The following is a 13,779-nucleotide window of genomic DNA, read 5'->3' as shown; positions in this document are numbered from 1 at the left end:
CATGTGCCTGTCACAATACCACAGCACCTGTATCTGCACCTGTACCTGCATGTGTACCTGTATCTGCACCTGTACCCACTGTACCCTGCACCTGTACCTGTACCCTGTACATGCACTGACATGTATCTGCATCCACTGCACCTGCACCTGCACCTGATCTGTACCTGTACTCAGATCTGTACCTGCACCTGCATACCTGCACTGCAATCTGTACCTGCATGTGTACCTGTACCTGTACCTGACCTGTACCTGACCTGTACCCAGATTCAAAACTGCACCTGTACCTGCACCTGCACCTGTACCTGCATCTGTACCTGCACCTGCACCTGCACCCTTGCACCTGTATCCAGACCTGCACCAGCATCTGCACCTGCACCTGCACTGCACCCGCACACGTACCCATCTGCACCTGTACCCGCATGTGCACCCGCATCTGCACCCACCTGCACCTGTATCTGCATCTGTACCTGCACCTGCACCTGCATTCCACCTTATCTGTACCTGCACCTGCACCTGCAATCTGCACCTGCACCCCAGCCCTGCACCTGCACCTGCATCCGATCTGCACCTGCATCTGCACCCAGACCTGCATCTGCACCTGCACCTGCACCCGACTGCACCTGCACCTGTACCTTGCACCTGCACATGTACCTGCAGACCTGCACCTGTACCCTGCATGCAACCTGCACCCGCAATCTGCACCTGCACTGCACCTGTACCTCAGCATTCCTGTACCCGCACTGCACCCGCATGTGCACCTGCATCCGCATCTGCACCCGCACCTGCACTGCACCTGCACATGCACCCGCATCCAGTATCTGTACCTGCATGTGTACTGCACTGTATCTGTATCTGCACCTGCACATGTACCCGACCTGCACCTGTACCCTGCATGTATTCCAGACCTGTACCTGCACCTGCACCTGTACCTGTACCGCATCTGCACCTTGCACCTGCACCTGCACAGGCACCTGTACCCGTACTCCTGTTACCCACCTGTATCTGCACCTGTACCTGCACCTGTACCTGCATGTGCACCCAGATCTGCACCTGCACCTGTACCTGCACCTGCATCTGCACCTGCACCTGTACCTGTACCTGTACTCAGACCTCACCTGTACCTGTACCTGCACCTGCACCTGCACCTGTACCTGCACCCGCATGTGCACCTGCATCCGCACCCGCACCCTGCACCCGCACCCGCACCTGCACCCGCATCCTGCACCTGCACCTGCACCTGCACCTGCACCTGCACCTGCACCTGCACCCGCACCTGCACATGCACCCGCATCTGCACCTGCACCGCACATGCACCCCACCCGTACACACCTGCACCTGCACCTGCACCTGCACCCACTGCACCTGCATCCGCACCTGCACCTGTACCCGTACCCAACTGCACCTGCACCTGCACATGCACTGCACCCACGTACCCACCTGCACCTGCACCTGCATGCACCTGTACCCAGCACCGCACCTGCACCTGCACCCGCGTACCTGTACCCGCATGTGCACCAGCACCTGCATCTGCACCTGCACCTGCACCCGCATCTGCACCTGCACCGCACCTGCACCCGTATCTGCATCTGCACCTGCACCTGCATCTGCACCTGTACCCGTACCTGCACCCGCATCTGTACCTGCACCTGGTATCTGCACCTGCATGCACCAATCTGCACCCGTACCTGTACCTGTACCTGCACCTGCACCTGTCACCTGCACCTGTATCTGCACTGTACCTGCACCTGGCACCTGCACCTGTACCTGCACTCTGCACCTGTACCTGTACCTGGTACCTGTACCTGTACCTGCACCTGCACCTGTACCTGCACCTGTACCTGCACCTGTACCTGTACCTGCACCTGTACCTGCACTGCACCTGTACCTGCACCTGCACCTGCACCTGTACCTGCACCTGCACCTGCACCTGTACCTGCACCTGTACCTGCACCTGTACCTGCACTCATCTGTACCTGTACTCCAGCCACCTGTACCTGCACCTGTACCTGCACCTGCACCTGTACCTGTATCTGCACCTGTACCTGCACCCCACCCCTGCACCTGTCCTGCACCTGTACCTGTACCTGTACCTGCACCTGTACCTGTACCTGTACCTGCACCTGCACCTGCACCTGCACCTGCACCTGTACCTGTACCTGCACCTGTACCTGTACCTGCACCTGTACCTGTACCTGCACCTGTACCTGCACCTGCACCTGTACCTGCACCTGTACCTGCACCTGCACCTGTACCTGTACCTGTACCTGCACCTGTACCCACCTGCACCTGTACCTGTACCTGCACCTGTACCTGCACCTGCACCTGTACCTGTACCTGTACCTGTACCCACCTGTACCTGTACCTGTACCTGCACCTGCACTCAGCCTGCACCTGCACCTGTACCTGTACCTGCACCTGATCCTGCACCTGCACCTGTACCTGCACCTGGCCACCCTTGTACCTGCACCTGCACCTGTACTCTGTACCTGTACCTGTACCTGCACCTGTACCTGCACCTGTACCTGTACTCTGCACCTGTACCTGTACCTGTACCTGCACCTGTACCTGCACCTGCACCTGTACCTGTACCTGCATCTGTACCTGTACCTGTACCTGCACTCACCTGCACCTGCACCTGTACCTGCACCTGCACCTGTACCTGTACTCTGCACCTGCACCTGCACCTGTACCTGTGCCTGCACCTGCACTCCACCTGTACCTGCACCTGTACCTGTACCTGCACCTGCACCTGTACCTGCACCTGTACCTGTGGCCTGTACCTGCACCTGCACTGTCCTGCACCTGCACCTGCACCTGCACCTGCACCTGTACCTGCACCTGTACCTGTACCTGCACCTGCACCTGCACCTGCACCTGCACCTGTACCTGCACCTGTGCCTGCACCTGTACCCACTCTGCACCTGTACCTGTACCTGTGCACCTGCACCTGTACCTGCACCTCACACCTGTACCTGTACCCGCACCTGCACCTGCACCTGCACCTGCACCTGCACCTGTACCTGCACCTGTACCTGCACCTGCACCTGTCACCTGTACCTGCACTCCTGCACCTGTACCTGTACCCCACCTGTACCTGCACCTGTACCTGTACCTGCACCTGTACCTGTACCTGCACCTGTGCCTGCACCTGCACCTGCACCTGCACCTGTACCTGTACCCTGCACCTGTACCTGCACCTGCACCTGCACCTGCACCTGTACCTGTACTCTGCACCTGTACCTGTACCTGTACCTGCACCTGTACCTGCACCTGTACCTGTACCTGCACCTGTACCTGTACTCCTCTACCTGTACCTGCACCTGTACCTGTTCACCTGCACCTGTGCCTGTACCTGTACCTGTGCTACGTACTGCACCTGTACCTTGTACCTGCACCTGTATCACCTGCACCTGCACCTGTACCTGCACCTGCACCTGTACCTGCACCTGTACCTGTACCTGCACCTGTACCTGTATCCGCACCTGTACCTGTACCTGCACCTTCCTGTACCTGTACCTGCACCTGCACCGTACCTGCACCTGTACCTGTACCTGTACCTGCACCTGTACCTGCACCTGCACCTGTACCTGTACCTGTACCTGTACCTGCACCTGCACCTGTACCTGTACCTGCACCTGTACCTGCACCTGCACCTGTACCTGCACTGCACCTGTACCTGTACCTGCACCTGTACCTGCACCTGTACCTGTAACTGCACTTACCTGCACCTGCACCTCTGTACCTGCACCTGTACCTGTGCACCTGCACCTGTACCTGCACCTGCACCCACCTGCACCTGTACCTGTACCTGCACCTGTACCTGTACCTGCACCTGCACCTGCACTCCTGCACCTGTACCTGCACTCCACCTGTACCTGCACCTGTACCTGCACCTGTACCTGCACCTGCACCTGCACCTGCACTGCACCTGTACCTGCACCCTGCACTGTACCTGCACTGCACCTGTACCTGCACCTGTACCTGCACCTGCACCTGTACCTGCACCTGTACCTGCACCTGTACTCACCTGTACCCACTCCACACCTGCACTGCACCTGCACCTGCACCTGCACCTGCACCTGCACCTGCACCCACCCGCACCCTGCACCTGTACCCCAGACCACCTGCACCTGCACCCGCACCTGCACCTGCACTGCACCTGCACCTGACCTGGTACCCACTGCACCGCACCTGCACCTGCACCTGTACCTGCACCTGCACCTGCACCTGTACCCTGCACCCAGCCTGTACCTGCACCTGCACCTGTACCTGCACCTGCACCTGCACCTGTACCTGCACCTGCACCTGCACCTGTACCTGCACCTGCACCTCTCACCTGTACCTGCACCTGCACCTGTACCTGCACCTGCACCTGTACCTGCACCTGCACCACCTGCACTGCACCTGCACCTGTACCTGCAATCTGCACTGCACCTGTACTGCACCTGCACTGCAACTGCACCCTGCATCTGCACCTGCACCTGCACCTGCACTGCACCCACCTGCACCCTGCACCTGCACCTGCACCCCACCTGCACCTGCACCTGTACCCAACCCACCTGCACCTGCACCTGCACCTGCACCTGTACCTGCACCTGCACCTGCACCTGTACCTGCACCTGCACCTGCAACCCACCTGCACCTGCACCTGCACCTGCACCTGCACCTGCACACCTGCACCTGCACCCACCTGCACCTGCACCTGCACCTGCACCTGCACCTGCACCTGCACCTGTGTCTGCACCTGCACCTGCAATCTGCACCTGCACCTGCACCGCACCTGTACCTGTACCCGCAACCTGCACCTGCACCTGCACCTGCAACCTGCACCCGCAACCTGCACCTGCACCTGCACCTGCACCTGCACCTGCACCTGCACCCACTCCTGCACCTGCACCTGCACCTGCACCCAGACCTGCACCCACCTGCACCTGCACCAGACCCACCTGCACCTGCACCTGCACCTGTACCCACTCCAGACCTGCACCTGTACCCTGCACCCACCTGCACCCAACCTGCACCTGCACCTGCACTCCACCTGTACCTGCACCTGCACACCTGCACCTGCACCTGCACCTGTGCCTGCACCTGTCTGCACCTGTACTGTACCTGCACCTGCACCTGCACTGCACTGCACCTGCACTGCACCCACCACCTGTACCTGTACCTGCACCCTGCCCGCACCTGCACACCCGCACCTGCACCTGCAACCTGGACCCGCACCTGCACCTGCACCCCTGCACCTGTACCTGCACCCCATGCACCTGTACCTGCACCTGCACCCAGCACTGCACCTGCACCACCCACCTGCACCTGCACCTGCACTGCACCTGTACCACCTGCACTGCACTGCACCTGCACTGCACCTGACCCTGCCCCTGCACCTGTACACCTGCACCTGCACCTGCACCTGTACCTGCACCTGCACCTGTACCTGCACCTGTACCTGCACCTGCACTGCACCACTGCACCTGCACTCTGCACCTGTACCCTGCACTGCACTGCACCTGCACCTGCACCCACCCTTCCACCTGCATCTTGCACCTGCACCTGTACCTGCACCTGCACCTGCACCCGCACCTGTACCTGCACCTGCACCTGTACCTGCACCTGCACCCACCTGCACCTGCACACCTGCACCTGTACCTGCACTCCGCACCTGTACCTGCACCTGCACCTGCACCTGCACCTGCACCTGCACCTGTACCTTCCACCTGTACCTGCACCTGCACCTGCACCTGTACCTGCACTGCACCTGTACCCAGACCTGTACCTGCACCACCTGCACCTGTACCTCCACCTGCACCTCCACTCACCCTGCACCTGCACCTGCACCTGCACCTGCACCTGCACCTGTACCTGCACCTGCACTGCACCTGCACCCGCACCTGCACCTGCACCCACCCACCTGCACCTGCACCTGCACCCGCACCTGCACCTGCACCTGACACCTGCACCTGCACCCTGCACCCAGCACACCCACCTGCACCTGCACCCAGACCTGCACCTGCACCTGTACCTGCACTGCACCTGCACTGCACCTGTACCTGCACCCAGCACCGCAACCACTGCACCTGCACTCCAACTTACTGCACTGCAACTGCACCTGTAACCCGCACCCACCTGCACCTGTACCTGCACCTGCACCTGTATTCAGCATTTGTGTCTGAGACAAATGTTCTAACTCCATCATAGTGGCAGAGACCAATTTGCATATTAATGTCATGCTTTTTATTTAAATTAAATTATGCACAACACAAAATTTTACTCTGATGACGGGTTTGTCTACTCATTATTCCTATTTTTCCTTCTGTTCCATTTTTTATCGCACTTTTTGTCTCTTATACATCTAAAACTTATGAATGGTTAAGAAATTTATAAGTTAAAATTTTAATATTTTTATTTATTGTAGTGTGTGTGTGTGTGTGTGTGTGTGTGTGTGTGTGTGTGTGTGTGTGTGTGTTTTGTATGTGTGTGTGTGTGTGTTTTGTATATATATATAATACTGGTTTTATTGGCTCTACCTCGAAAACTGAAAATATACATTGAACATAAAAGCTTATACATACATTGGTAGGTTTAACAAAAGCCTTCATTAGAAAAGTAAAAGAACATACAGTGAACATACAGTGTATTAAGTGTGAACACAAAAAACATGTGTAACTCCCTCCCAGATAGTGTTGGAAGGGCCTCTCACATGGTGTAGTGGTTCTCAGATGGTATGAGACCTGCGTGGTGTGTGCTCCCTCCCGTTTCATGTGGTGTGTTCTCAGATGGTATTGAGGACCTGGCGTCAAGTAACTCCTCCCCAGATAGTATTTCACATGGTGTATGTTCCCTACAGATGGTATTGAAGAACTGCATGTTTGTATTCCTACAAATGGTGTTGCCTCACGTAGTATATCTTCACAGATGGTGTTATGAACCTCACGTGGTGTAGTAATTCTCTCAACAGATGGTGCAAAGGACCTCACACGCATTGTAGTAATACTCACAAATAGTGGCCCGAGACCTCACAAATATATTCTCCCAAATAGTGTTAAAGGCTCAGGCACTCACAGATGGTGTTATGAGGGCCTCACGTGGTGTAGTTCCTCCCAGATGGTGTTATGGGGGCCTCACGTGGTGTAGTAATTCCTCACAATGAGTGTTATGAGGACCTCACGTGGTGTAATATTCCTCCCAGATGGTGTTAGGAAACTCTCGTAGTATAGGTTCCCTCAGATGGTGTTATAAAGAACCTCACATGTAGTGTATATTACCTCACATAGGTGTTGTAAAGGAGGCCTCACGTGGTGTAGTATTCACAGATGTGGTGTTGTGAGGCTTGACGTAGTAATTCCCTCACATATAGTATGAGGGCATGTGGTATGTAATTCCCTCACAGATGGTGTTATATGAAGTGAGGTGTGGTGGCTTACTCATGAGACGGATTAACACATCGCTGGTTTTGGTCTCACGGGCCGTTATCACATTGGGTACCTGGGACCTCACTGTGTGAGAATTACTTGGGTACGACTGTTACTGTTGAGTTGTTCTCACTGACTTAAGCACTGTTCACCACTGTTCACCACTGTTTAACACTGGTTCCGTTCCTTTCAAATGAAATTGTAACTTCTGGCGAGAACTTGTTTATATTCCGGTAGAGGGTTCAGGGGTGGTTGAGCCAACAACAGTTGACCTGGCTGCTCCGAGAGGCGCCAGGACGTCTTGACCCTTCGGTGGTCAAGTGTGTGTGTGTGTGTGTGTGTGTGTGTGTGTGGTGTGTGTGTGTTTGTAAAAAAATATATGTAATTAACGGTTTTTTGAAAAACTTGGCAGCAAGCTATGTGTGTGTGTGTGTGTGTGTGTGTGTGTGTTTTTGTGTGTGTGTGTGTGTGTGTGTGTGTGTGTGTGTGTGTGTGTGTGTGTGTGTGTGTGTGTGTGTGTGTGTGTGTGTGTGTGTGTGTGTGTGTGTTTGTGTGTTTGTGTGTGTGTGAGTGAGTGTGTGTTGTTTGTATTCGTGTATGTGTGTGTGTGTGTGAGTTTTGTATGTGTGTGTGTGGCTCTAAATAAGCTTTCAGTCCATCACCTATCCTACACCTATCCACCCCAACCTACTGTACTATCCTTACTGTACTGTGTGGCTGGTATGTACAATCCACCACTTCCCCCACTCCTCCCCCTCCCCTCCCCCCCACTCCCCCCCTTCCCCCCCCCCCCTCCCCCCTCCCCCCCTACTGCCTCCTTATTAGGCATCGTTGTACAGTTTCGTTGTACCCCGTCATATTGGACAGTGTGGAATACCAACAGTGCCCTCTCTCTCTCTCTCTCTCTCTCTCTCTCTCTCTCTCTCTCTCTCTCTCTCTCTCTCTCCTGTATATGCGTTTCACTTAGCTTTTTACTATCAGCTACACTCAGGGTACCAACAGTTCGCATTTCAATTAGTTCAGGGGCACCAATATTCCCCCAAATCACATTAGTTAATCAAGGAACCACCAACAAAAACCCACCAAAACCCAACAAACCAACCAAACCCCAACTGACATCCATTAACCCCAACCAAACCCCAACCAAACCCATTAACCCCAGCCAAACCCCAACTGACATCCATTAACCCCAACAAAACCCAACCACCAACCAAACCCCAACCAAACCCATTAACCCCAACCAGACTCCAAATGACACCCAACTCCACTACCCCCCCCTCTGCCGTGCCTCCTTCAGGATTCGTGCTGTTGGTCGTGCGTGCCGTGCCCTGAGGACTCCATCATCCACAACGACACGTGCCGCCCCTGTGAGCTGGGCTGGGCACCGACTGTCGACAAGGTGACCTGTTTTAAACTGACCCCAGAGAACACATGACCTGGGACTCCAGCGGGCCATTGTCCCTTGGTGTTCGAGAGTGGGGAGGGAGTGTGAGGTGTAATGAGAAAGTGGTGTGAAAGTAGAGAGGAGGGGTGTGTGAGAGAAGTGGGGGTGTGTGGGGGGTGTGGGGGTGTGGGTGGGGTGGGTGTGTGGGGTGAAATGGTGAGAGATGAAAGCAAGGGTGGGGGAAATACTATGAGATGGACACAGGGCCATCAAGATTCACCAAAGTCAACACTGCGTCACGTTCCTTTTAACACACGCCATAAGGTTATTAACACACCTGTATGAAGCTCACCTGGTCAACCTCCACACCTTTAAATAAAACTCTTCTGGATACATCATAACACGACTCTCCTCCACCACCACCATCACACACCATCATCACCACCACCATCACCACCTTCTCCCCCCACAGCTCACTGGGTCTGTTGTGTACACTGCTCACCACCACCATCATCCACCACCACCATCACCACCACCATCACCACCACCCATACCACCACCATCACCACCACCACCACCACCTTCTCTCCCAGCTCACTGGGTCTGTTGGCTGCTGCTCACCACCACCATCATCACCACCACCATCATCACCCACCCATCACCACCACCACCACCACCTTCTCTCCCCACAGCTCACTGGTCTGTTGCAGTGCCACTACTCTGCCACCACATCACCACCACCATCACCACCACCCCACCACCACCACCATCACCATCTCTCCCCCCCACAGCTCACTGGGTCTGTTGTGTCCACCAGCTCCCACCACCATCATCACCACCACCATCACCACCACCACCCCCTCATCCACCTTCTCTCCCCAGCTCACTGGGTCTGTTGTGTACACTGCTCACCACCACCATCACCACCACCACCACCACCACCACCACCACCACCACCATCACCACCCTTCTCTCCCCCACATCACTGGATCTGTTGGCCACTGCTCACCACCACCACCATCACCCACCACCATCACCACCACCACCACCACCACCATCACCACCACCACCATCACCACCACCACCACCACCACCCACCATCACCACCACCATCACCACCACCATCACCACCATCATCACCACCATCACTACCACCACCACCACCACCACCATCCCCACCTTCTCTCCCCCAGCTCACTGGGTCTGTGTGTGCCACTGCTCACCACCATCACCACCACCATCACCCACCACCATCACCCACCTTCTCTCCCCACAGCTCACTGATTCTGTTGTGTACCTGCTCACCACCACCACCCACCATCATCACCACCACCACCACCATCATCACCACCACCATCACACCACCACCACATCACCACCACCATCACCACCTTCTCTCCCCACAGCTCACTGGGTCTGTTGTGTGCACTGTCACCACCATCATCACCACCACCCATCACCACCATCACCACCACCACCACCACCATCACCACCTTCTCTCTCCCCACAGCTCCTGGGTCACAATTTGTGCACTGCACCACCATCACCACCATCACCACCACCATCACACCACCATCACCACCTTCTCTCTCCCCCACAGCTCACTAGGTCTGTTGTGTACACTGCTCACCACCACCATATCCCCACCACCATCACCGCCACCATCACCACCACCATCATCACCACCACCACCCACCACCTTCTCTCCCCTCCTGTCTGAAATGTGTGCCTGTCACCACCACCACCATCACCACCACCATCACCACCATCATCCACCCACCACCACCACCACCTTCTCCCCTCACAGCTCACTGAATGCCACTGCTCACCACCACCGCCTCATCACCACCACCACCATCACCTCACCCTCACCACCACCACCACCACCATCACCACCACCACCATCACCAATCATCACCTCACCGTCACCGCACCCTATCTCCTCACGGCTCGCTGGTTGTTACGCAACTCACCCACCACCACCACCATCACCACCACCACCACCACCACCATCACCACCACCACCATCACCACCACCATCCCCACCACCATCACCACCTTCCCTCCTCACAGCTCACAGGCCACCATTGTTGCACTGCTCCCACCACCATCACCACCACCACCATCACCACCACCATCACCACCCACCCACCATCACCACCATCATACCCACCACCACCTCTCCCTCCACGCTCTGCGCATTGCACTGCTCACCGCCACCACCATCACCACCACCACCATCCCCACCATCCCACCCACCACCATCACCACCTTCTCTCCCCACAGCTCACTGCTGATGTGTTGACCGCGCCATCACCACCACCACCACCACCATCACCCACCACCACCATCCACCACCACCATCACCTGCCACACCACCCACCACCACCACCACCACCATCAATCCACCGCATCATACCATCTCTACTCACAAGTGTCATTTGTTGCACTGCTCACCACCACCACCATCACCTCCACCATCATCCCACCACCACCACCTTCCTCTCCTCACAGCTCACTATCCATTTGTGTACACTGCTCACCACCACCACCACCATCACCACCACCATCACCTTCTCTCCCTCACCAACTGTGCACTGCTCACCACCATCACCACCATCATCACCACCACCACCTTCTCTCTCCCACAGCTCACTGATGTATTGTGTGCCTGCTCACCATCACCACCACCATCATCACCACCACCACATCACCACCACCATCATCACCACCACCACCACCTTCTCTCCCCAGCTCACTGATCTGTTTGGCCTGCTGCTCACCACCACCACCACCATCACCACCACCATCATCCCCACCACCACCGCCTCTCCTCACCAGCTCACTGAGTCGCATTGTTGCGCCTCCGCCACCACCATCACCACCACCATCATCACCACCACCACCATCACCCTGCCATCACCACCACCATCACCACCATCATCCCTGCACCACCACCACCACCATCATCACCACCACTCACCACCTTCTCTCCTCCCACAGCTCACTGTTGTGCTCACCACCACCACCACCATCTCTCACCCACCACCATCACCTGCATCACTTCTCTCCTCCCATGCACTGCTCACCACCATCACCACCATCACCACCACCTTCTCTCCCACACTCCATGAATTGTTGTCCATGCCTCACCACCATCACCACCACCTTCTCTCCTCACAGCTCACTCATTCTCTCACCACCACCACCATCACCACCACCATCACCACCACCACCTCCCCTTCTCTCTCACGGCTCACTTCTTTTGTTGTGCACTGCTCACCACCACCACCACCACCATCACCACCACCACCATCACCACCATCACCACCACCACCATCACCACCACCTTCTCTCCCCACACTCTGGTCTGTTGTGTGCATGTCACCACCACCACCACCACCACCATCACCACCACCACCATCACCACCATCACCACCACCATCCACCCACCTCTCTCCTCCCAGCTCACTGGAGTGCCAGTGCACACTGCTCACCACCACCACCACCACCACCACCATCACCACCACCATCACCACCACCTCCACACCACCATCACCACCACCACCACCATCACCACCTTCTCTCTCACAGCTCACTTTCTTGTGTGCTCACCACCATCACCACCACCTGCCATCACCACCACCACCCACCACCACCATCACCACCACCACCATCACCACCACCATCACCACCACCATCACCACCACCACCATCACCCACCACCTTCTCCTCACGGCTCGCAGATGCACTGCTCACCACCACCACCACCACCACCATCACCACCATCACCACCATCACCACCTTCTCTCCCTCACGCACAGAATGCATTTGTTGCTGCTCACCACCATCACCACCCATCACCCACCACCATCACCACCACCATCACCACCATCACCACCTTCTCTCCTCCTGCTCACTGGAATGTATTGTGTGCACTGCTCACCCACCACCCACCACCATCACCCACCACCACCACCACCATCACCATCACCATCACCACCTTCTCTCCTCCACAGCTCACTGAATGCTTGTGCACACTGCTCACCACCACCACCACCACCACCACCACCACCACCATCACCACCATCCTTCTCTCACGGCTCAGTGTGCCACCACCACCATCCCGCCACCATCACCACCTCACCTGCCATCCCCAACCATCACCCTCACTCCACCACCACCACCACCACCACCACCACCACCTTCTCTCCTCACAGCTCACTGTCTGTTGTGTGCCTGCTCACCACCACCACCACCACCACCATCACCACCACCACCATCACCACCTTCTCTCCTCACAGCTACTGTTTTGTTGCACTGCTCACCACCACCACCACCATCACATCACCACCACCACCACCACCACCATCACCACCTTCTCTCCCCTCACAGCTCACTGTTGTGTGCACTGCTCACCACCATCACCCACCACCATCACCACCATCACCACCTTCTCTCTCTGGATACTTGTTGTTGCACTGCTCACCACCACCACCACCACCTCCCCCACCACCGCCACCACCACCACCATCACCGCAATATCTCCTCTCTGACTCACTGTTGTTGGTATTGCACTGCTCACCACCACCACCACCACCACCACCATCACCACCACCACCACCACCACCATCACCACCTTCTCTCCCCCACAGCTCACTGAAACCGTGGCCACTGCTCACCACCACCACCACCACCACCACCACCACCACCACCACCACCACCACCATCACCACCACCATCACCACCACCATCACCACCTTCTCTCCCCACAGCTCACTGGTGCTGTGTGCTGCTCACCACCACCACCATCACCCACCACCACCACCACCCACACCACCACCCACCACCACCACCATCACCACCTTCTCCCCCACAGCTCACTGGTCTTATTTGCCTTATGCCGCCATCGCCACCACCACCATCATCACCACCTCCACCATCACCACCACCACCACCTGCCATCACCACCACCACCCACCACCA

At 56.6% G+C, this 13,779-nt stretch overlaps 1 protein-coding gene across 1 annotated transcript in view; it reads left to right on the top strand.

Annotated features, from left to right (window-relative positions):
* Positions 1–1,507: 1,507 nt before the first annotated feature.
* Positions 1,508–13,779, top strand: part of LOC121871884 (metabotropic glutamate receptor 2-like) — a 35,745-nt gene continuing 23,473 nt past the window's right edge. Inside the window, 3 exon segments of the mRNA XM_042374475.1 lie at positions 1,508–1,681; positions 8,707–8,832; positions 8,835–8,874. Of these exon segments, the coding sequence (XP_042230409.1) occupies positions 1,508–1,681; positions 8,707–8,832; positions 8,835–8,874 (340 nt within the window).

The sequence above is a fragment of the Homarus americanus genome, unplaced genomic scaffold (genome assembly GCF_018991925.1).
Source record: "Homarus americanus isolate GMGI-L3 unplaced genomic scaffold, GMGI_Hamer_2.0 scaffold8168, whole genome shotgun sequence".
Taxonomy (NCBI): Eukaryota; Metazoa; Arthropoda; class Malacostraca; order Decapoda; family Nephropidae; genus Homarus; species Homarus americanus.
Note: the sequence above shows the minus strand (reverse complement) of the source record. Positions and strands in the feature narration are given on the sequence as shown.